Source organism: Cuculus canorus, chromosome 7, assembly GCF_017976375.1.
Source record: "Cuculus canorus isolate bCucCan1 chromosome 7, bCucCan1.pri, whole genome shotgun sequence".
In the NCBI taxonomy this organism is placed as follows: domain Eukaryota; kingdom Metazoa; phylum Chordata; class Aves; order Cuculiformes; family Cuculidae; genus Cuculus; species Cuculus canorus.
Window position 1 is genome coordinate 30,834,389 of NC_071407.1, and position 25,283 is coordinate 30,859,671.

Here is a 25,283-nt window from a genome sequence, read left to right on the forward strand (position 1 = left end):
AAGTGACATGGTGAAAACCATCATCCACCATCATTTTATTACTAGAAGAGGACTAAGCACAGTGGGTGATGCTTGGAGAGATTTCCAAAAGGGTAGTTTTCCTTCTTGGTTGACCTGTGACACAGCCGATCCCTGCGCTGCTGCTCTATTAGATGCAGAAAGAAATCATCACAGTAAATGGTTGCAAAAAGCTCAGAATAGTCCCAGTTTCACTTAACTATTCTATTAAACTGCTCCTTTCCTAAGTGTTTGCTTGTAACATGGGAAAAATGGTTCAATGACTGGGAAGAGTAACGCGGTGCTGACTGCAGACAGTGAATACCTGCCTGTGCCCCTGTGCCACACTGTTCTGCGTATTTTACCTTGAGCTATTTAGTCACCTATCTTCAAATTTCTTCTGTAGTTGCAAAGCGCAAAATGAAGCCATTAAGAGAAGTTACGAAGCAGTATAGACCTCCTTAATTTTTTTAAGGCCTGAGCTAAGGATAATTCATGGATCTGTAATTAAACTAAGAAGCCAGCAGTGGCACAGAGGTAGCATGCAAGGGGGATGGACAGACACGTGCCTCGGAGCTCCTCTCTTAAAAGTTATCCTCCAGTTTCTGAAACAGTCCACAGATACTTGAATCCAGCTCAGTCTTCATCATCTGCGACGCCTGCTTACCCTGAGTTCTGTGAATGTGTTGGCAAAAGAACTTTTTTAAGACTAAACTGTATGTTTCTGTCTTAATTCTGGAACCTGGCAGCCTCAACAGCTTAAAAACAAAATGCCACTCTTCAGACAAGTCTTTTTACTGAAACTGTGCAATCAAAATCCATCTTTCCCTTGACAGGATAAGAGATAAGTGTATCTTTGTGCACGCACAGGGGCTCAGAAATAGTTGTCAATTAGAAATCTGGGGATCAATGTCTTGGTGAATGAACAGCAGTGAGAAAGCTGAGTCTATAAAGCTCATTTTGTCTCATTTTTACATGACTGGATAGACACTTGGCTTATTGTTCTGTCTCTTTGGATTCTAATACTATCGACAGTCAAAATGCAGTTATTAAAGGATTACTCTAATTGTGTAAAGTGAAAACTGGTAATTCAGTACCTAAGTAACATCCTCTTTAAAAGACTGATTTAGCAGAAAAACTCTCCTTGCAGACATGTAATTTGGACAGCACAGTGACAGCTGGAAAAGCTTTCCTTATGATCTGCAGTAATTCGTATGGATATATTTAGCAAGAACATGGTCTGCTTACACTTTTTTTTTAATCGTACATTATAAGACTTTACCAGTGTTTCCAGATTTGACTTGTGGAAATTTGCTTTTATTGATTTTTCTGTCACTGCAGCCAATCTGACGGACAAGTCTTGAACCTTAATTTCACTTCAAAGCCTGAAGTGCAGCTGAACCCTGCTGAAACGGGGAGGTGTGGTGGTGAATGATATTTCATCTTGGTTTTAAAGTCTATGGAATAGCAGCTAGATACAAATCAAATTATTTTTCTGAATACTTCAAATACTACTTCTTCATACTGTGCCTGTATAGTATATGCAGATAAGCAGCTGGAATATATTACCAAAACAAGTTATATTTTCTGAGACTGAGAATGTGTCATTTTTTTGAGAAAAGGGAGGAAGCATTAAGCTGAAGTAACTTTGCTAAAAAGATGATGTTTCTTTTTTGATATTTGTTTTATGTTTATTCCACATATTGCTTGTTGCTAACGGTTACTTTTCATTTTCATTCATCATTGTTTGCTTATTGAAAACTTCCTACTGCTATATTCCTAAAAAAGGGTGTTTAATAGCTGTCAGCGAGCTATGACAGTAGGGTTATTTAACACAGTGCTCTTTATCTTAAATGTTATCGTGTCAAGGTACTTGGCACACCCATGACATGTTCCAGGAATGCCTGTGAACTGTGAAAGTTTGCCCTTTTTATATATCCTGACAATTTGATCTAAAGCTTTCATTATGAGCAACAGAATGAATTTCCCCAACTCTTAATGAACAATCCTATTCAAAATATAAATTTCATCAAGCTTCAAAGGTCTATGTAATACTGTGCTGTGAAATATTTGTGTTACCTGCCCTTGTAGATGAAACTCCAGATTGTTTGTTTGTTTTAGTGATCTAATTCAGAAGAAGTATAATAGAAGTTAAACCTTGGGCGATGCAGTATATTTTGTCTTGAATGAGACTGGATCTTTTAATGCTTCGTCTTATATAATCTGCCTTTATTTAGAGTAACTGAGAATTTTAAATAAGAGGGCTCAAGGGTGGTCCTGTGGACTGGCAGTAGGTATTGAAATAGTCACCATTAGGAAATATGAAGTTTTGGCATATAATGAAACCGTTGCAATGACGAGGTATCTCAAGCCACGAGAGGTGTCAGTGTGTAATATATTGCTTTGCTGCATCCTTAGGACTTGTGTTTGGGGAAATACAGAAGGGAGAAGGCTGGACTACTGTTTTATAGCTTAGAAAACCAAGTTAGTTATGGTGAGGGCAGGTAAATGGACTTTTATGGTGTCTTAATACTTATTCTATCTTCCCAAAAGGGTAGGTGAGCATCTGAGTGATGGATGAGGGATGAGCGATAATTGGGGAATGAGCAGAGGGCCTGTCACAGGTCCACATGCAAAGAATTAATCTTAAAACTGCTTTTAGTGACTTAATGGGAAAGCATAAATGATCATGGAGTGCACTTTGCTTGAATACGGCTCAAAGTTTATAGTGTGACACGTATATCTTTTGGGCAGTGATGAAGCCTGACAGTTCAGCTATTAATAATAAGAATTAACTGTATATGTGCAAAAAGAGAGGGAGTAGTTATATGAATGGCTTTCGGTAAAAGGAAGAGTGTTTTGTTGCGGTTGGAACTAGAAAATAAAAACTGCTACTGCAGCAGTAGAATGCTTCAATCTAAGACTGATCTTTGTGGAAACAGCAGAAAAATACAGTATGTATGGATTAGAACTTTAATAAAGAAACAAAACACACCCAAAAAAATCACTTATTTTTGCAGAAATTATTTCTTTTCCTTGACTAAGGAAGATGCATCCAAAGAGATCTCTTATCTCTGCCTTAGAAAAGGTGAGTTGTCAGAATCTCCAAGGTGGTTTGTTATATCTGTGTTCAGGAACGATCTGTAAATGCTGCACACTCTGGAATACAACTATAGTGAGGGTAAAGAGAGAGAATTTGGGAGGTGGTCTCGGGTAGAGTAACAGTCAGGATGAATGTGACCGCTCCTAAGGGCAGGCAGAACAGATGTATGCAGAGATCACAGCGTTGAATGTCAAGTTAATTATCATAGTTCTTTTCCAAAGAGCAAAGTCTCTTAAAACCTGGTGGCGCTCGGTATATGATACAATTGGTGCATCACAGATGGAATTTGTTGTATTCTTTCTGGTTTCATTTATTTATCTGTGGCACAGCTGTCTTCTGCTTTTAGGCTTATCTATCTATTGCTTTCCTCCATTTCCATTTTTTTTTGCCTTAGAAACTATTTTCTTTTGCCACGTCTGTAATCAAAAAAGCAAAACAAGACCAGAGGGAGGCAGAAATCCCAAATGAAGCCATGGCATATTATTTCTTCTGCCAGCCTATTACTTCCAAAGGCTGTGCTTTCAGAGGTTGTATTTTTGTAAACTCTTTAAGCTTTCTTTTCTCCTTATTTGAAATAAATAACTCCCCTTTTTTAAGGGTATTGGTTTGTGCTTGTAGATGGATTGAATTAGACAGCAGAGATCTTTACTGCCTTTATTTGCTCTGTTTCCTTCATCTGAGCTGAATAGCTCGCCTGGACTTGAAGTAGCTTCTGAAAAGGAGAAGAGCAAACAATATGGGTAATAATTGCTTTGGCGATCTGAACTTTCACTTGCCATCATTCCTGAGTCAGGGTGATAAGTTCATGCTCAACTCTTGTGACCTTGAGGATGATTGCGTGCAGTAAAGACAGAAGTCCTTGGGTGAGGATGCACTCTCTGCACCAGCTGAAGTTCCCCCCTTTGGTTTAAACATCCATCCAGACACACACGGTATTGGTTTATTTTCTGCTGAGAAATGATGGTAAGAGACACGAATATCCTTTATTCACTGGAAAACGTGACGTGGCATTTAGATTCCATCCATGAGAATGCATTCTTTCAAAGCTTCTTCAAAGGAGCTTGGGACTGCTTGTATCATGAATGTTTGTTGAGAGCTCTTTAAATTCCTGAACCATTGTTGACTAATAAATGAACATAAATTATCGCTGAAACAGGTTCATTTAACTCATCTCTAATGTGTAGCATTTGGCCTGTTAGAGTCAAAATACTGTGACTTATTTTTGTTTGGCAAATTAAGTACTTCGTTTATTAAAATTGCTGATGTGTTGTATAATGAGAAAGACCTAGACTGTGGTTACTTTTCATGGTAAGGATTTAAAGGGCAGGTCATTGGTGTTCTCCAGCTGCAAAACGTTTTTGATTATCTGCTCATCTTCTGTTACATATTTCATAAACGGTACTGTAATGAGCCAGGTTTTGGGAATAAGTGACTCGCGTTTTGCTTTCAATCTTGCTGTCCTTAATGAGGCTCCCTACAGGTAAACAGAGCAGAATTGGACTTGCTTACTTGAATGCACTGTAGCTGAATATAGACAAATATGTCTATAGTCGGTATAGATTGCTAATAGAGTTCATGAGAACTCTAGGAAACATCATTTGGAGCATAAAACTTGTTTAGTATTGTAAAGCTGCACCTTGCATCTGGTAATGCTCAGTATTTTTCCAACTTTGAGCTGGAAGTTTGAATTGGAACTGTAGCTCTGTTACTTCTGTATATGCATGACTTAACGCAAGTGTTCAATGCCTTTTGCTGTAACGTAATTTCTTTTTCTGTAGAAGCTTCCACATAGTAAGATATGATTTCTAGTTTGCCAAAGATTCAGTAAATGCTGATGTGCGTAAGAAACAGAATTCTAATAATCATCTTGGATCTTGGGGCACGGGAGGGATGTCACTGGTTAGGGCTAATGGTTTCTACCTCCATCACTAAATCTACTATTTATTTAGATAGATTTAATGCCTTAAAATTATGCAGTGTCCGATGGCAAGAACTGCGTTTCCTCATGGCCCGAATTCTGCGTTCTGTGATCAATAATTGGGACCTGATCTCAGGTCAGAGGAAGAGGGAGGTCACCCTGCACCGAAAAGTCTTGGATTTGGTAGAGCAACCCAAGATGGTTCCGCTGGGTGTTAAGAGTTGCTTCAACTTTCTCTTCCTCCTGCTGTGGTTTTCCCCTTTCTTTACAACAGAGTCGAGTGCTGTATGTTGTTGCTAATTGCAGATAATGTATTACTGACATTTTGAAAAGTAGACGTAGATGATATTCACCCAAATGATGTTACTACTATCTTCAGAGATGCTGATACAGTTTTGCTGGCATAGACTCATTTAGTGATGAATTGCAGTAATAGTAGTTCAAGACCTACAGCATATTAGTGAAAATGAATCCACTGAGCACTAGTCCCATGGCACTACAACAGCACTTAAAGAACACCGATTTTCTTGAAGGAAGAAAAATCTGATTAAGAGATTTAGCTGCGGGTTTGTTGTTTGTTTTGTTTTCTTTCGTAGTAGCAGCATGTTATTTATATTTGTTTCTTGATGTATGTTATTGTAAGGAATTTAATAGACGAGAAAACCAGAGGAGTGCCATAAACACAGAACTTTTTTTTTCTGTTTAGCAGATGGGAGACTCTTATATGCCACAGTGAGCAGAGACACAGCAGTAGTACTGCTTTTAATTTCTTGTTATAAAGTGACCTAACAGCTGGTTATAAAATGAAAAAAGATCAACATGCTAAAATTGATATGTAATAGTGTACACAGCAGTGGATCTCTGGGGCAAAAATGTTGTAGAAATGAATGTAATAATTGGAAAGAATTATTCTAATACAAGGATGGGGCAGACTATTATTGAAATAGTTGCCTAATTTGAGGGAAATACAGATAAAGAGAGGCTTCATGTTAATAATGCATTGGTGCTTTGCATGAGAACAGAGTGTTGTTTCAGCTCTGGAGTGTGAACAGAAATGTTCCAAGCATAATGCTGGGCTCCTTTGTATGATCTCCTTTAAAAAACCCAGGTGCTAGGAAATTAGAGGCATGTGGAATACAGGAATTACTAAAACAAGAGAAAATACACGAGTATGCACCTCCCTCCTTTCCTCCTTGCCCATCTCTACATCCTTAATGTCTAGCTGGGAGGAGGCATGTTTGGGGGCATGCCTAGAGTTGAAAGCGGCTCCAAACAGCAGGTCTTTCCTGCTCTCTGTAAGTTTTAAGGCAGTGCCTTTCTATGTCCTTGTGTTTAAACACCTCTACCTAAAATCTCATTTTGATATGTAGATATGTGCTTCCAAATTTTATTATAAACCTCGACCACTGACCACTGGTGTACCTGCCACTGGTTATGATTTTGTAGTTAACCTCAGAGAATCCGTAAAACATTTTAATTGTTTCTTCTACGTACCAGAACATGTTTGAAAAATAATTAAAAATATATCTTTAGGTGGTGATTTCGCCATTGCCAGGGCACCTATGTAGGCAAAGTAAAGGAGTGCTAATGAACAGATTCTTTTTGATCAAATGTAATCTAGTCTTGCAGACTCTAATACACAAGTCTTTGTGTATGAGGCAGTAGAGATACCGTGAAGAACTAGAGCTTATGGATAGTTTTGCTGTTTTAGGGCTAATATAGGCTACAGCTTTGTCAGGTTGACAACTTTAGAAGGATTATTTGAAGATCTAAGCCATCATCAATAGTTTGGCCCAGATCTCTGTGACATTAAATGGGTCTGGCTGTGGGAAAGCAGAAAAAACCCAAGTATTTGCTGCACCTGTTGTTCTGCTGTTTTTAGGAAAGGAGAAAAAAAATGATATTCAAGTGTATGGAGGGAGTATTGGTATTTATAGCAGGTAACTTTCTGAGTAGATGTGTGTGTTCAAACACACAGGGTTCTCGATTATCAGGTGATGAGTTATGATGAAGAAATATTTTTCTGTGTTTTGTGATTTGACAAGTACCCTGCCACTTCTTTCCAATTCTTTTGCAGTGTCTCTAAGTTACGAAAATAAAAAGGAATAGTTTTTCTGAATAATAATTAAAACAAAATAAAAATCAGTAAGTCTGTGTTGTTTTCGGCTTGATCGAGAAGCTGCCCAGGTCCTGAAGATCCAGGATTTGACTAGGTATTCTAAAAATACTGTAATCATCTTTAAAATATTTAATCTAAAAATGCTAAGGCTGTGTTGACAGCATTGTTCCACAGTTAACGTGATTTCTTAATGAAAAACATTCTGAATTTTTAGGATTAGTAAGATGTTTTCTACCTTTCTAGAGAAAGAGTTGAATTACAAATCTTAAGATGTACCTTTGAGTCAAATTAAAATGTAGCGAGAGCTGGTTTCTAATTTTAAAATCCAGATTTCTTCTGACAAATTATGACTTAATTACAGAAGTATTTAAAAACACACAAACAGTTCATATATATTCTGAGGTGCATTCATTGAATGAAGATTAGTGAACTGAGGCAAGTAAATCTGAAAAATGCTTGTTAAGGGTAATGTAAAATACGGGTTGAACTGCGTAGATGAAGACTAAAGATTGTACTGTTATAGTAACTATTACTTGTAATGCCTTATAGGTTCATTTAAGTAATCTAAGGATAAACAAAATTTTGGTTCTTTATGCTTGAGTTTGTTGTGTGTAGAGTAGTGTGGGTGCTATAAGGAAGCCTTTGATAGTCAATGTTTTCATTTAATTTCCTTCTGAAAGAAATGTAATTAAAAATTCAGAAGGTGGAAGTAAAACAGACAAGATTCATGTGCCATTAATGGTATTATATGGAGTTGTAATAATATCCCTTAATCTTAAAAAGGTAAGTCTGTTACAGAATTAAGTTTTTTCTGCTGCTTCTCATGACGTGTGAGGTGTTATGGTTAATACAAGTTGCTGATGTGAAAGCATCCTCAGTATTCCTGTTTGGAGAGCAGCTCGTTCTGTGCTTGCTAGAAAAGGTACAAGAAGAGATATTATAGGTTCTTCATTAAATAACCACTTAGTTACATCCCAGGACAAGCAGATACCAAATCTGTGAATATTGCTGGCAGGTTTCCCCTAAGACTCTGTTCTAAAGCAGCAAAACTTAGTCCATGTGAGAGAGACCATGTGTAATGTATTGGTGCAAAGGAATGTGCAGCAGGAGGGTCAAATTGACCTTAACAAATTCAAGGCCAGGACTTGTTTGAAAAGGCATTTAAAACAGCTTATATTAATTTTAAAAGTTTCTACTCACCCTTCTCTGTGAGCTTCTCCTTTCTCTAGCTCCTGTATAACACCCAACAACACTTTTATGGTTTCCTGACTAGAGCTGATCAAGTTTTCCATCATCTGAAGCTGCGCTTTCAAGTCCACAACTTCCGTGTGAGGCACGATTTGTTGGCATTCCTCGCTCACCGCGACGGCTGTTTGGCAAGGCTGGTTCTCCTCCATAGCTGAAACGTTTATCTGAAGGGTCTGTTCGTTACATTCGGTGGCTTGGCACGGCGCTCGTGACGAGCAGGCTCGAGCATCTCCCGCCTGGGGCTGAACACCGTTCAGGTGCGCGGTCCTCTTTTTGTCCTCCTCGTCTGTTGGGCACGGTGACCAGTCGGTTTCAGCTGTGAGGTTGGGCAAGTCGGGCTGCGAGGCGTTTGAACCGGCCCCTGGCAAATAAACAGTGGCCACTTCAGTCTTGAAGACCCTCCCGTGGAGGGGCTGGATGATCTCCTCGCTCCCGAGCCGCCCTGCTGCCTGTTTCTCTCGGCTGGGTGGCCGGGCAGCGACGGGCTCCTCCAAAGCGGGATCGGACGAGTTTGGGAGAGGAGGAGGCGGCAATTTGGGAGAGCTGTGCAAATCGCTGCTTTTCCAGGCCTCGGCCCCGTTGTCGCGAGATCCTGTGTTGGTGCGCTCGTTGATGTGAGAAATGAACTCTGCTGTCTGCAAGCTGCTGGCCTTCCTGCTCCACTGAACGGCCTCCCCTGAGCTTCTGCCGTCTTTGTCTTTAACGTCTATTAGAAACCCATTGTTTTGACTCTTAAACGTGTCGACAGTCGAGGCGCTTTTAAGAATATTCCCTTTTTTCCGGTCCAGAGGAAAGGTCTGGTAACACTTTTTAAGATCAGGTGAAGTCTGAACTCCTGTGCTTTTGGTGACGTTGGGTATTGACCTCCGGGCAGGCACCGTCATGTACTTGCGATAAGCCGTTTTGTAGGAAATGGACTTGGCTTCTCTCTTGTCGGGATCCTGTGTGGTGGACAGCTGTTTGTCCCTCTGCTCGTTCTGGGCCTCGCAGATATCCTTAAATCTCACCTGAAGAGCTTTGTTTCGTTTCTTAATCTGCCGGTTGGGATCCAGTGCGTATTTCATCTCCAACGCGAGTGAAGCCGCTGGCTCAACTTCGCTTTCCGAGCTGGTGAGTAAGCATTTGCTGGGCTCCTTACTCACCATGATGCCTGCATTCAAAAACAGTTCAAAAAGCCTCATGTTACAGCAGAAATGCCACTTTTCCCCCCAGGTTTGCAATATTTGAGCTGACTTCCTCTGCTTTGACTGAAATGGCTCACAAATTCACAACCTTTTTGCTCGATTCTCTTAAGTCCTAGGCCGCCTTATTAGGCTTTGGTGTTCTGCTAGAGAATCCTGCTTTGCATCTCGATTCATTATAGCCTGCTTCTCAGAGAGGAGCAGGGCTAAGCGTGATTTTGCTGGCACCAGGAGTGTTTTCCAGACCGCTTTCCAAAGGGTAGGCACCATGTCTGTCATGCTGGGTATGCTAGTTTGGCAGTTGGACTTCATTGCAAGGGAATACTTGCTCTCAGGAAGCAAAACATCTGAATTTACTTGACAGTGAATTAAAAGAAAAAGGGAAAATGGAAAACAAGTGTCTTTGCACAAATGAAGAAAAGTCTAGGGCACTGACCATGCTTAATACTCCCTTAATGAAAATGTTTAGTAGCAAGAAGCGTCAAACTGGCATTATTCTTTTACAGTACGTTTGCTTTCTTCTGTGTCATGCACTGTGTATCTTTACAAGAAATTAATTGGTCGTTATTAGATATGTGTTTTTTTTTTTAAATTTGTCTCATAGCTAAACCTAAAACCTGGATAGAGATTAATTATTGTTAGCAACTGGTTGATACTCCTGTATGCATAAAATTTATGAACTATTGAAGCTTGTGGAAGAAGTCAGCAGTGCATCAATTAAGGTTTTGCTTCAAATGCAAAACAACCCATCTTTTACTAGAAGCAGTAATATGCCTTCATAATAGAGCTTCTTATCCCAGAGGATCCTAACGCACTAAAGAAAAAGCCCACAAAAACCCTGTGATGATTCACAGAAATTACTTAATCCGCTATTGAAATATAAGCACCTCCTCAACGATGAAAAGATGCCAACTGCTTAACGCAGCACATAGCCGAAAAACCCAACAGCTCTATTGTCGTACAGATCGTGTGGGATCTTTACTGACTGGATAGTGAAGACCTCATTTTTACACCTCATTTGAAGTTGTCGGCTTTACTCTCCTATTGCACAAAGTTCTCCCTAATGCTGAGATTTACTGAAGTACCAAATTCCCACTTAATCCAAGTGTTCTGCATGTCTCTCCTATTTAAACATCGATGTATCCTCAGAGGGACTCAGAGTACAATGTAAAATGAGTAATAGGAGTTTCAGGTGTGGTATTAGAAATACATTTTTAATTTAAATTCTTTTGTCTATTAAATAAAAAATGTGAAACTCTTGAAGAGTTAAGTGCCGCATTAGTGTATGTTTTATAAAGTCAACTCAGTGGTACAAGTGAGTTGAAGCCTTACGACTAGTCTGTATTTAGTTTTAATTGAAGCAAACATAACGGAGGAGTCCTTTTCAATGGAAAATTGAATGTTTATGGGTTCTAAAAAGTAACGGTAATATTTCCCAAAGGTTATTAAGACATATAAATGTGCAGGGCAGATAGTCTCTATGCCACAAAGTTAGACTTCTGAGTTATCAAATTGCTTTCAAAAAGTCTCATGCACGTGTAATTACTTAATTATTTTTCTCCATTTTTTACTTCTCCAGTCCCAATAATTTGCAAACAAGTAACTGAAATATTCTGGCATCTGCCTAGTTTGCCTTTTTCTCTCAAACTTAGCTGGTTCAGTGAGTGAGCAGCAGTTGTTTTAGAATGGCAAGTTTCTTTCTCAATCTGTAGGAAGTCTGAGAGGAATGCAGAAAAGGGGGAAGATTCAGGACAAAACCAACTTTCTAAAGATGGACTGGATTGCTAGATACTAGTTTTCAGATTATATATGTAGATACAGACCCAATGTCTGATACCAGAGTGACCAAACCCCTCTTTTGGGGAGAAAAGATTATAAAATGAAAATGCTAGAGGGAAGCCTTTCATTCAGAAGGTACAAATATAAAAGACAGGGATTTTGGGGGGGAGAGGAGTGGGAATTAACTACATACAAATGTCAAGAATTCTTTGTTCCAGTTGAAACCTTAAATAAGGAGTCAGTAGTGCGTTGTGGGGAGCATCAGTATCCTCTGCTGACTGGTTTGGGTTGTATTTTAATGTTTGTTCACTGAAGTTATGCATTTATTGGAGAGGGATTCTGCATCCAGAGCCCCACTCGTTCACAGCTTCCAAAGATGGTGTATTTCCTATTAAATCCATCCATCTCTGTCTATCTTGAGGTGGAATTTTCAAGTGCTTTAGAGAATAATGAAGTGCTTTATAAGATAGAAACCCGATCCAGTAGCCTGCACAACTGGACAGACATTAGCTTTAAACACAGCTGAAATACATCGTAAAAACTACTGTCAAAGCCAAAACCTGCAGCTTCATTAATGTAGAACTACTGGAAGCAAATCTTCGTAACAGTCTGGTAAATTAATTAGTTTACCAAAAAACTAAATACAGTAACACAGCAGCTGTTATATCCATTAGTTTTCCAGTCTGCTAAAGTGTGTTCATGTGGTACTAAGAAATTGTAGCAAATATGAAATGTTGCATTTACAAAGCTGTGAAATATTCAGTAATTACGTCTGAAAGAGTGCACACAATTTTACCCATGAAAGAGGCTTCGAAAAGTGGGTTGTTAGTTCTCAAAGTCACTTGCTACAAACATCTCTTAATGCTTTAAGGATCCTTGGAGTTGTCAAAGTCACTTTTCTGGCACTCGGTTACCTGACAGCAGACTCCATTAACAATTTATTTTAAAGTATTTGCTTGATAATTTATTAGTATTCCTCTGACCCATCTCCATTTTCAGATTATTTGCGATACTACTTTAATCCCATAATCTGTGGGGCTGCCAGAGCACTGGGTCTGTTTGGAATGACTTCATAGATGGAATTAATGGAGTATGTAACCCAGATGAAACCGGGAGCCTGGCGGTACTTTACAGAATAGAAATAGATAAATGGGGTACTATATTATGTGACACAGTTAATTTTAAGTGTGTCTTTAATAGCCAATAAATTGATTCTTCAAAATTTGCTTGTCTCCCAATTGCACAGGCCTGATTGATTTAGCTAATTCGGAGTTTTCTATCCCCACTAAGAGCTTGGACTAATAATTTTATAGATTCCAGTGATTAAGAATGACAAAACAACTAGATGTTTTTTTTTTTTTTAAGCCTTTCTCAGATCTCAGTGTCTCCGAGGAGAACTATATGTGCACTTTGGATAGCAGAGTGGTTGAGCAAACAGTTGATTGCGAGTTAAATATTTAACAGAGGAGTTTATATAATACTTTTTTTGTTGTGTTTCATTTTTGCTCTGGATGAGGTGTTGACTGCAATTTTGGCTTACTTAGGCACTGGCATTTACAACATTGTCTCCTGGGAGGCTTTGCTTAATCATTCAACCTGTACTTGAGATCAGACCGTGCTAGAGGTCTGCCCTCTTTCTGCTGAAGTTAGTGCCAACGTTCGTACTGATTTCCTGGGGAATGGGAGCGCGCCATCAACACAGTCGGGACCCAAACCGGGAGACTAATAAAGGAAATCATTTTGTAATGTTTCCTTCCCTGCGCTACGTATCTTTAATTCTGCTGCCCGTTACTCAGCTTGGTAGTGTTTTCTGGAAGACAAGGCAAGGCTGGCATACATAAAATATGTGGCTGAGAAATGTGATAGAAGCTACGGGATTTTTTGGTACTTGGGAAACTACTGAGATGGATTTTCTCAGTTTGCATGAGCACTGCGGAGTTGATGGCTTACTCTGTCAGGGGGCAAATAAAGGCTTTGAATTTGAATTTTAGTTGGAGATGCCAAGGAAATACAGATAATAAATTTCAACTTTTGGTCTGTAGTTACTCTAAACAAACCTCGATTGTATGAGATGATTTGCTAAGCTAAATATTTAAGTAATCAGACAGTTTATTTTTCAGTTTTTAGCCTTGATTTGTTTATAAACTTCTGGCTGATTACCCTTAAGCAGTGTTCCCTTATGTTTGAATATGGAAATAAATTATTAAATAATAATAGTAATAAAGTGATGCACAGAGAAGCCCTAAGTTAGTATAAAATCTTCAGGGTAAGTTATGGTAACCACTTTTATTATAATTTCAGGTTCTCCCTAGCATGTTTTATTAAATAAACCCTATCCTTTCAGTTCTCCATTTATTGATGCTGTCCAGATTTCTTCCCCTCAGTTCAGCAACGCAATGGGCATTTCTAGGAAGGAAACCTATTTTATGTGATTCGCACCTCAGTTATGAGAAACAGTGGGTTCCCAACAGTTCCGTTCAAGTCTATGTCAGCAGGTAAAGCTTAGGTACATGAGTAAATCTTTGTAGAACCTCTGCTTTTAATCAAAAACTCTGCTTAGTCACTGCGCTATAAGGTGAATTAGTCTTGAATTTCCAGACCGATTTATTAATGAAGGAAAAGGAGATTTGTAGCTTACCTTATAATTTAAATTTTATTTCTGTCAGTTGTATAATAGAGAACTATACTCAAAGACTACATGTGTTAATAAACAAAGTGGAGTTTAACTGTCCAAGTTCTAAATGCAGTGAAATGTTTCAGTCTGTGTATTTTCAGACCAAATGAAGGCTTTAGAGATGCAGCTGTAAACTTCTCTGCTTGGTTTAAGAGTGCACAGGTTATTTATGCATTTATGTATCTTAAAAGGAAAAAACAGTGCAAGGGATTGCTAATAATTGAGCTTTACTATGTAAAGGAAGGATTGTTGCTGGTCTGCAACATCTTTAGGCTTCTGAATATATGGAGACTATACTTGCTCACAAGAAATCCCCCCCGCCTCGTATGCCATTTTTATATGTCCAAATATTATCATAAAATGTCATAATGCATCTTGATTTTTCAACCACTATTTGATGTCTGTTCGTCATCTTGTAAGTGTATATGTAGACTATAATAAGCTTCTGTTGTTAAAAATAGACATTGGAAAGAAACTTGGATTTATTTCCCATAAACAAATATAACCGGTGATAGCAACCTGAGGATATTTTAACTGTAATCTGAATTGTTTTCTTAATTTTAAATTAAATAGACTGCTTCTAATATGATGTTATTTCTTTGACTTTCAGACATTTTGACTTCTCATTAAATTCACTAAGGACTATTTTCATTCTTTTAAAAGGAATCCAATTATTAGATTGACTGACTGTGTTATGGCACAAACTTAAAAATCATATAGTAGTATCCTAAAGATTAGTAAGCAATGTCCAGTAAATAAAATTTTACTGAGAAATAGCATGGAAAATATGACCTTAACCTATTACTAATTATTTGCAGAAACTTTTCCTGTGTGTCACACTTTTTTAAATAGAGTTTTAATACACAGCTATGAGGATAAAATATGGATAAATTCAAGGATTCAGGTATGCTCAGTTTTTGTGGTGTAGAAAGTGCTGACGACTATTATTAGGAACCCTCCGTAGCATATCTATTGACGTACAGAACTGATGCGGTAGACCAGTCTGCCTTCGTCTTGTCAGAACTGTTCATGTAGTACAGTAGAGTTAGCAGTGCTGGTAAATGTCAAATTAGTATTTTTTTCAGATCTGTTCTGAAACCCGTAGGCATTGAACTTGAATTTTCTCTCTCTTGAACCTCCTTATTTATTGCTCAATACCGAATTTGTTCTTACTGCTGCATTTATGTATTCAGTATTTTATCAAGTAGAGGGTGGATTGCCCTCACCTTATCATCTATCTGTTTTGAGAAGTTTTACACCACTCCAGTGAATTACAAAGCATTACTACCATTTGCCTAAATCAGTGCTTTTCAGCCTGTGGTCTGGAAACACCTGGAGATCTCTCACCTGGGTTATTGCTGTGCATGCCAGAAAGAAAGGTCATTTATGCACCTCAGCAAAATGACAGCTTCTGGAGGAGGGGTTATATTTTGGCTGCAAAAAAATTAAGAGGTTCTACAGATTGAAACAAAGTATACTAACTTAGACTGATTTTTTTTTTTAACAGCTTTGGGGTGCATTAATTAGATACAACGCAGTGCACTGTAAACTGCAAATGTTTGGCAGAGTTGTGATGGTTTATTAGTTCCATTTCAAAAAAATTATCTCTTTATCACCTTGTTTCAGTAATGACATAAGATTTGGAACTGCCTTGAAAGTCTTCCTTTGGAATAAACCTGATCGTGTGGCATTTGATTTGTCTTTTATTCTCCCAACCATTGTTAAGCTCTGTAAAAGTGATGTATAAAAATCATATCCTAGCTAATGGCTGAGATAGACAACAAATGCCTTTAAACGCTTGTGTGAGCTTTAGCTTTAGACCCAACTGGCAATTTATAGAATGCATGATATAATGAGCCTCTAGAATTTTAGATAAAACAGGAATGTATTGTAGGACAAGCTATTATAAGGTTCCTGACAATACAAAATAATTTCCTTGAGTGCATAAGCTGGGATATGTGATCTTCTACAATTTTGACATGTCTACTATGCCTTCTGAACACAAATTTTAATAATGCTTAGGTTTTGTTGCTTTCTACATTGTTGCATGCAGAAAATGAAAAGGAATTGATTCATCATGGTGAAATTCTGTGTAGTAAGGGTTAGTTTTCCCATAATGTTTGTGCAACTAATAGCGACACTCACAGGATATCTGCACTTGCATTAAAAACAATATAGACCCTTGTAGTCTGAGTTAAGAACTATTAACTTCATATTGAAACAAATGCAATGTCCAAAGATATTACCTATCAATTCATAGTGTTATAATGCCAAAAATTTGTAGGATTTAGTGTACTGGAAAAAATGATATTACTATTAAAAGAAATTATGCTTATTTTTCTTACTGTGCAACGAAGCTACTGCTAGTATGAAAATCTGAGTAAAGGTTTATTAGCATTATTTTTCAATGTCAATCTGTGCAACTCTTTGTCAGTGTTACAGCTGGTACTTGCGGTATAAGGATGCTGCTGAGGATGTGTTGCTAGGAGAATCACAAATAGTTCTGCTTATACTGTACTGTCTTCCAGCAGTCCAAAAGCCAGCATACTTCACTGGAAGGTTTTTTCATTTTTATGGGACTATCTGTTAAATAATTTAAGCAGCAAGCTGTTAAAAACAAGAGCTTAAAGACAGTTCCTTATCCGCATTATCATTGAATGCTAACTTTTAATTGTTCTTAGTAAACATCAATAGTTATACTGGGTGTTCAGGGAAAAAAAAGCAACCACCAAAGGACAGGAAGAAGGCAGTTCTGTTCTTTAGCTTTGGCCGACAGGTTTGCAAAACTGTCATGAGAACTGTAGGGGTCAGAGACTGAGAACATGTCTGGACCGCAAGCATCTACATCAGCTGCAGCTTATTTGCTTTTTCATTCTAGCTTTTCAAATGTTGAGTAGGGTAAAGAAAAATGAGCTAAGTGGGTTCCAACTCCATCCTTTAGTCTTGAATCTGTGGTTTTGCTGCGCAGGTAATGGGAAGGCATTGAAGTGTGCAGTGTGCTTAGATGCAGTGCAAGGTACGCAGACCAGTCCATTCCCCTGGGAAGAATCCACATCATCTCATTGTATAGGAAATGGGGTTTGTAATCAGCGTTAGTGCTCACTACAAATGGGAGATGACAGACAGGAATGACTTTCCTGAGGTCAGTGGTTGTAAAGCATCAGAACGTTGTCAGCTCTTTCTCCTTGGATCAGGGCGAAGTGCAGAAAAGCCTTAGGGGAGGGTGTGAAGTGGCACCGAACAATGTGGCAAGATAATGTAGGTTTAAAACCTGACATGATTAGCAGGGTATTAACTGGTTAATAATATCAGTCTAGGAAATTTGCATTTGTGCTCCAGTGCTGTCAGCAGTCACCAGGAAATAAAGGCTGTGTAATTTTCACCTTGAGAAGAACATGTGTGAAGAGTCGCTGTTTTCAAGCAGGTTCCGGTTCTGGCTCTGCTGTAATTGTAAATTATTGATGTACATCTAGACCTGAGCATGCTAATGTTGGTGAAAGACTGAGAGAAGTGCAAAATCGTAGAATCATACAATAGTGTGGGTTGAAAGGGACCTTAGAGATCATCCAATTCCAACCCCCTGGCAGGGACATCCCACTGGCTCAGGCTGCCCAAAGCCCATCCAACCTGGCCTTGAACATCTCCAGGGATGGAGCAGCCACAGCTTCCCTGGGCAACCTGGGCCAGTGTCTCACCACTCTCATGGGGAAGAAATTCTTCCTTATGTCTGATCTAAATAAATCAGTTTGACTTCTGCAAAAGCAGAGGCTTCTACGAAAAGGAGCATTAGTTACCCAAAGAGTGCTATTTGTAGGGCAAAAAGTTGTGCTTTAATTGCTGTACTGCAAGTGAATAATGTTGCAAAACTTTTCATCAAAGCTGGTTCCAAGATGTTTTTGAAATAAGTAATGTGAAGGAAGAGCCAAACTAAACTCTCCTGTGAGCGGAAGCTGTCTTCAGCTTGAACATCAGCGCAAATGCTCCAGATCTCAACTCTCAGTCTCAAGTTCTCATCAAATGCGGACTCTGAGAGGGATCGGAGTTGATAGGTACCACCCATCAAATGCAAATGGCTCATTCTAGGTCATGGGGAAAATAGTTTTGCTTTAGCGTGGGAAGAACTTTGTGGAGAATGAAGAGGGAAGCAAGGAGAGTGTGTCAAGATGGTGTGGAGACGTTGAATAAATTGCTTCCAGGTTTTGAGGACCTGAGACATGTGGAGTAAGATATGAAAATAAACATTCTGCTGATGGTGTTACAGGATGGGTTATTTGTGATATATATTATTAGGAAGTGTATTAAAGCAATAATCAGAGATCCTCTTAAGAATATTTATATGCCCCTTTCCTCTGTTTGAGTTATGTACTCTACTTGTCTGAAGTTGCAGGATCGCGGCTGAGAACTCCGCTATTATTAATCGGAATTGCCTGATAATGCTTTAAGAACCAGAACCGTCTACCAGACCGATAATTTGCATCATGTTTGTTGTGGCTTTGTGTGTTTTTGTACTATCACAAAGTGTGAATGAAAGAATATAACACATTATTCTCATCAGCTTGCTAGACTAGGACTACCTAAAATACAGAGATTCATCTCGAATTCAGCAACTTGGGCTCAGTCTGCAGAATGGATCAGTGTTACTGGTGTTAGCAGGCAGTTAAGCATAATTTCTACTGAATTACTTTCTTCATCATTGGGATGTTTTGTCTCTCTCTTTGTCACCTCCTTAGAGATATCGCTGTGTTTTGTTCGCTGACGGCCTTGATACACAAAAATGTATTGAACTGATCCATGAGTTAAGTCCCTTTACTTATAGGTATCTCCTTATTCATTTATTATTGTATTTTCAGAAGAGAACAATGAATGTAGTAACAAAATGAGTATGAACAACCAATTACTAACTATTTGAAGGAGAGATTGGGCTCTCTGTAGTTTTCTTCTTATGTGTATTTAATTACACAAACATTAGTTATTTCACTGAATTGTCCCTTCTTCTCCCAAGGAGAGCAGGAAGTAACTAATCAGACCAAAACTACTATTTACATTATTAACTTTAAAATACAGTCCTGAATTTACACACCTACTTAAATGGGTTTGTATTGAGCATCAAGAGCTTCTGTTTCAGTTTGTAGAAGTCATTTACAGTATGGCTGGGCTGTTTATCTTGTATGAGCTTTGACTTCTCTGACTTGTTACAAGCAACAGCATCACATCTCTGGCATACGTGTTGGCTGCTGTGATTATCTGGGAAGCACAAAGCAGACCTACTAGAGTTAAGCTGATGTACTGCTGATACCCAAACTACCCGGCTTTACGACAGTTTTGGATATATCCATCCACGTGGTGGTCACAGGGGGGTGGGCTGTCATACCTGTGTTTTGCTTTGTGTGTCTCGCTGAAACTTAACCAGACTTTTTAGTGTTGTGGATTAGGTCACTCTGGAAATGGGATGGAAGTATTTAAGTTGTATAGGTCGTGCAGGTCTGGTCAAAGCTGTGTCTAAATACAAAACTACAATTTTTAACTCATTGGGAAGTGTGTTGGACATTTTTGGCCGAAAGGGAAGCATTCTACAGCTTCAAGTGCTGTGGCTATGATGTGTTTTGTAGACTCTTGTATGAATGGCTGAATTACTGTCCAGGTGTCTGCATTTTTTCTTGTGGATTAAAAAAAAATATAAGGCGGTGAGGAAGGACAGGTATAAAACAAACAGGGAAGAAGAGAAAGAGCACAAACCAAGTAAATCCTTCTTGGTTAGCTTTGATACTTCCTCCTCACTTAGACCATATGGAACGATCTTCCTTCACTTTTGTTTCTAAGATGGTTTAATTTTGTAACTACGTGGGCTTTATTTACAAGGATGCTATAGCAATCACGCATAGGCAAAAATAACACAAACCACTCGCTTCTTTTCCCCGTGGATGTCATAAACCTGAATTAAGGTTGGGATTTTGCTGGTATTATTTCAGTACAAAATATAAGGAACTCCTGTACCTGGTAAGATGGAAGTAGAAATAAATACAGATACAGGAAAAGTCTTTGGATGGTGTAGGCTGTTAAAAAAAAAAAAGTAGTTAATGGTCTCTCTGGAGACAGGCAGAAGATTTCAGCTTTGCATCCAAAGGAGCAGGATGTCCAAGTAGAAATCAATCTGGGAGAAAGCATCCTTCAATACACGAAACTGATGCTGAGAAAGGACCATACAGCTGAGGCAGGCAGCGCCTATAGAAAAAAAGTTTGCAGAGGGCTTCCACAATGTTCATTTCCCTTAAGAAGTCGGTGTGCTGGGCCATGCGCTGTTTCTGCAGATCTTGCTAAATCAGCCGCAAAAGCCATGTGCTTACATGTTCCTTGGTCGACCGTATAAATGCATTTTTAGCCTGTTTAATGGAACTCTGCTGTTAGATGAGGATTTTAGAAATGAGACCAGCAGCGTTCCCACAGAAAAAGCCAGTGCAATGAGAAGTTCATCTAAGACTGTTGTAGTCCTCATGTGAAACGTTCCTTTCTGTGTGACGCTGGCTGATTACTCTGTTCTGCTTTCCTGAACGTTAAGTGCTGGACTGTGGGTGAATACATAGGTTTGATGTGTTTCTTAGTATTCAACTATTATTTTACTAGTTATAGTTTCTTGCAAGGAGAATTAATGCTAAGGTATTTCCATGTCATTTGGCTGCACTTCACCATTCAGCTCAATTTGTAACACGTACACCAGCACGTTGTGGGTAAGCCTTTTACTTTCTGCTCCAGTCAGCCTTTTTTAGTTTCTGCAGCCTCAGATATATTTGGCCATAACTACATAGCTTTTGTGAGATGTTTAACACACTTTTTTTGATATGGGCTATGTCTGAGGCCAGATGACCAGCGATGTGCAGAGACTGGGGAATCTGAATCATTGCAGAGCTCCCAAACTTCCCTGCAAGGACAAAAATCTCCTCTTGTAATGATAGATTAAACTCTGCACCCAAATATCATAGCAGGCCGTCAGTCTTGGGGCTTTGAAATCCACCTCTGTTTTATTCAGATTGTGAAAATGGCCCTTATTCTTCTATACTCCTCTACATGAAAATCAGTGGATTTGGCTGGAAAAACTATTACTGGAGTAAAATCAGGCCTTCTGCCACTGAAAGGGAAAAAACAGGCAAAGAGGAGGACACGGAGAGTTGTCGTTTGATCAACGAGTTGTTGTGTTTACAATCAGTTATCTTTGCCTATGAGACTTGTGCTTACACGTATCACTGGCAAGTGGGAGGCAGGTGAGTTTCAAGGCACTGATCATGTCACTGGGCTGTGCAAATGTATAAACAAGTTGAAGTATTTCTGAGAGTATTAAGGAAGCAGCAAAGAGGCTCTTTTCTTCCTGGATGTAATAAAATTGTAGTAAATAGTCTTCAAAGGGGAGATGTGCCACTAAAATAAGAGAAAGCTCTGATCACGTTCTGTGTGGTCAATAATGATTTAAAACTGAATGTCAGTACTTAATGGGTTCATACCTGTGTCCGTTCATATGTTACATGGTATTTTCTAAGCAGAATAAAAGCAAGGACCAATTTTCAGAAGGCTAAATATGGAACTCCCACTGAATTTACCACTGAGGGTTTTTTTTTTTTCCTTGAAATATGCTTTTGATCTCATTTCCTTAAAGCCTATTTAATTTTCAAACTGATTATTAAAAATACAGGGAGTATTGGGCTATAAAATAGATTTGTTGCCTATGTGTTTTTTAATATCTTGCACAAATTTTCAGCAGTTCTTTAAATAGCGGTTGTCATAAAGCAGAATATAAGATCTTTTAAATAGCCGGTTTAAACAGGCACGTGATATTTTTTATGTTCTCATATATTCTAGATTTACTGTTCTTTCCTCAAGTGTGCCTGAATTATGTGGCTACACATCCTCAGTTCTCTCTGTTCAACATGACTATGGTCAGATGAGGAACTGCCTTGAGACATCACAGCTCAAGAGTTTTTGTGGAGGTATCCTTACATTTTAGCACAAATTTTTGGCAAGCTAATAGGTTTCCCTGGCTGTCACTGCCACATCAGTCAGTGTAAAAGACTGGTATTGCTAGATTTGCTCTTAAATCCTCCAGAAAATGATAAACAAGATGTTAGTATTAATATCTCATTGTCACCTGTACATCTATTGTTGAGTTTGGATTTCCAAGTAACATAATAGTGTGTTGTGGTGACCAATAGTGTTCGGTCCCTGGTAGTGCATATCAGGAAGACGACGCATGCTATGATTCGGTGTCTGGGCCGGCTCTTGGGCTTCTTAGCCATATTTTCCTTCTGTATGTTATTTTCTGTTAACTTAGCTACTCTTCCCTCCCACCCCCGAATTAATTATATATGCTTTGTGTTTCTCATGCAGAAATGCTTCTGTCGGTGAAATAGTTAACTGGGAAAAAAATGCAGCAATGATCTTATGAGCTACTTGTTTGTGAGCTTAATTAGTAGAAGGGTGCATTGCATGTTAAGTGCTGTCCCTCTTGATAAGGAACTAGTACTTTCTTTTGTGGTGCTGTTGCCCAGCTGGGTTTTTTGTGTGTCAGCCTTGGGGGAAAGGCACTGATTTCATTCAAGATTAGAATTAGTTTGAGCATCTGGTTAAAATATATACATCATTAATAATTATAGAGTCCTAAAGAACACATTTTTCATCAAGGGCATCATGACGTCCTTACCAGGAAAAAAAAAAAAAGCTTGTTTAGTATCAGCCTTCCCCTGTGAACTCATTCTGTGAAGGCAGTATGCTTTAAATGCAACAGCACCTTGCACTCGGGCAGTGATTTTATTTTACAAGTGTTCAGTATGAGTATTTGGATTAGCAATATACATTATGTATGTCTATTGAAATCAGTGACCCTATGCCATCACTGCATAGAAGAATATAAACCTCCAGATGATAAATTAGTAATATCTGAAAACCAAGATATTTTAATCTGAGCTGCTTGTATGCATTTATAATGCTAGGGAAAAAAAAATCCAGCTTTTAAGCCAGAACTGTTATTTGTACTGGAAGAGAACAGTATGATTGTAGTAAAGCAAGGCAGGCACGAGCAGAGTGGTAGAACACCAACAGACTTCACACCAAAAGTAGGGTAATACATTACTCTTCATGCTCATCATATTTTTACTATAGATACGTTTGCTTGAAATTTTACGTTAAATTATTCTGAGTACACGGCTAGGATACTTATAAGTCTTGTGATTTATTTTTATTTTTTTAGTTTATTCTTTTTTTTCCTAGTAGTTTTTCCACCTAGCAGCTAGATTTTAACCTTGATACATGCAGCATTCCTGACAGCACTGTAAATATGAATGCTAATCATGATGAAACACTTAAGTGGAGGGAATAAATTCCCAGTTTGCATTAGACGTGACCTGTTACTGTTTTGTCTTTTGTTACTGCTTTCTAGCTCTCAGCAGAAAAATGATGATTCTCGGAGGCTGGAAAAACAGGTCTTTGCAAACTTCCCAACTATGGAGCCTAATGAGTTAAATTTTCCATTGTGATGTTCGTGCGGGATTTTAACCGCTTAGACATACAAGGTCAAGCGCAACTGCTCCATTACCTATTCCGACCGGTGGCAGAGAGGGGGGCACAGTTCCTTTGGGACAGGCCCCTCGGGAGATGGTGACATAAGCAGAGAACATACTCTCTGCTTTTGACATTACAAGATGTCTCTGTTTCGCTAGGGCTCGCCACCCCCTCCACCTCCCCAAACAGATCCGAGCTAACTGCAGTCCTGCATCCTTCTCGCTGCCGTAACTCTCTGTAAACGTGGCATTAAGTAGAGGCGTTGAGGTCACAGGAGAGGATTTTTACTAGGAAGGCAAGATGGAAATGCAAAGCGTGAAGCTTTGGATGCCTCGCAAGATGCAAGGTCCAGGACTACCTCTTTGACTTTGGTGCTGGATCCATGCTACCTTTTGTCCCGTTTGCCTACCGCATTTTCACGGCACCTCCATATAAATCTGTTTGATGACGCTGATGGGGAACTTGAGCTGGAATGGTGTATTAAATCGGGAGAACCACTGCTTCCCAATAATGACAGTTTGCAGAATAGCAGCAGCTTCAGCCCCTGATGAGGATTTTTGGTTTGGTTTCTAATGAAGTGCTGTACTGCAAGTTACCGGATGAACACATCCGATGGTCTTCCATTGCCAGGTTGTACAGACACTTCATTAGGGCTGCGTTTGGACTTCCCCGCACCGAAGTTAATAAGCAGCGGTAGTTCCTCGCCATCAGTCATCCGAGAAACTACTAAAAGCGCTTCGTGCATCTCCCCCAAATCCTCCAGCCACAACTCTCCCCGGCAGGCAGCACGGGGAGGAAGCCTGGTATTTTTCTAGAAGAAAGTAGGGGTTTGACACGTACAGGGAGATTCTCTCCTTATCTGTCATGAAAGTTATTGGATGCAATAGCTGTTCCCAGGCAGGCAGACCCGCTATTGCATAACGCTGGCGCTCAGCGCGATGCTCTCCGCTCATCCCTACGAAGTTTTCCCCGGGAAATAAACCCGGGAACTGTATATTTTTCGGAGTCGCGGCTCCAGAAGGCAGCGAAGCATCCTTAGGGGCAGCATTCCGGGGTGCTCCCCCGAGCTCGGGGGAGAGGGGAGGGGGGTGCGAGCTTACCTTTATGCTTCCTTAGACAGAAGTGGAGGTGTGGGCGCTCCCCCTGCGCTGCATCTCCCTCTTTTCCCTCGGCCGGGGCGAGCTGGCCGCTCCGCAAGGCTCGAGCATCTGCTCCCCCAGCGCGGCGCGGCCAGCGGGGCGCTCAGCTGCGGCCGCCCGAGCGCTCGCTAGAGGCACCCGCCGCCGCTCGCTCCCCCGCTGCCCTCATCGGCTGCGGCTCCCGGGCGGGGGAGGGGGGACGGGGAAAGGGGAGAGGAGGGGGGTCTTCTCCACCGAGGAAGGGGGGAAACTTGTTGAGCAGGACCGGCAGGCGTCCCCCAGCCGGGCGGGGAGGAGCCTGGGTGGAGGGAGGTGCGAGTCGGGGGGCTGGAAGGGGGTGTGATGCTCGCTGGGTGCTTGCGGGAGGAGGAGGGGGAGGAAGGGGGGGGGATGCACAGCCTCGCTAAGGGCGTTGACAACCGTGCTAAAAACCTGCGCTTATTCCTATAGTTTCCCCTCCGCTTGAATTCAGCGCTGGGAGATGGGTTGGAAAGCGACAGGCGCTTTGCCCATCGCTGCCGAGCGCCCCGGGCGCGCCGGGGCAGCCGCAGAGTGGGTGATGCTGATGCATTTGGGATTTCA

The 25,283-nt window shown here is 39.9% G+C and overlaps 2 protein-coding genes across 5 annotated transcripts in view; one reads left to right on the forward strand and one right to left on the reverse strand.

Annotated features, from left to right (window-relative positions):
* The window catches only part of INSYN2A (inhibitory synaptic factor 2A), a 50,260-nt gene extending 25,338 nt beyond the window's left edge, over nucleotides 1-24,922 (reverse strand). The window contains exons 1-3 of one of the 3 annotated variants that reach the window (XM_054072206.1): nucleotides 24,663-24,922; nucleotides 8,338-9,535; nucleotides 2,777-4,047 (exon numbers count right to left, since the gene is read on the reverse strand). In XM_054072206.1, the coding sequence (XP_053928181.1) occupies nucleotides 4,041-4,047; nucleotides 8,338-9,530 (1,200 nt within the window). In that variant the 5' untranslated portion in view covers nucleotides 9,531-9,535; nucleotides 24,663-24,922 and the 3' untranslated portion in view covers nucleotides 2,777-4,040. The other 2 variants (XM_054072207.1, XM_054072205.1) reach the window with 2 other exon arrangements.
* Nucleotides 1-25,283, forward strand: part of DOCK1 (dedicator of cytokinesis 1) — a 321,093-nt gene that overhangs the window by 134,040 nt on the left and 161,770 nt on the right. The gene's annotated exons all lie outside the window — the stretch shown is intronic.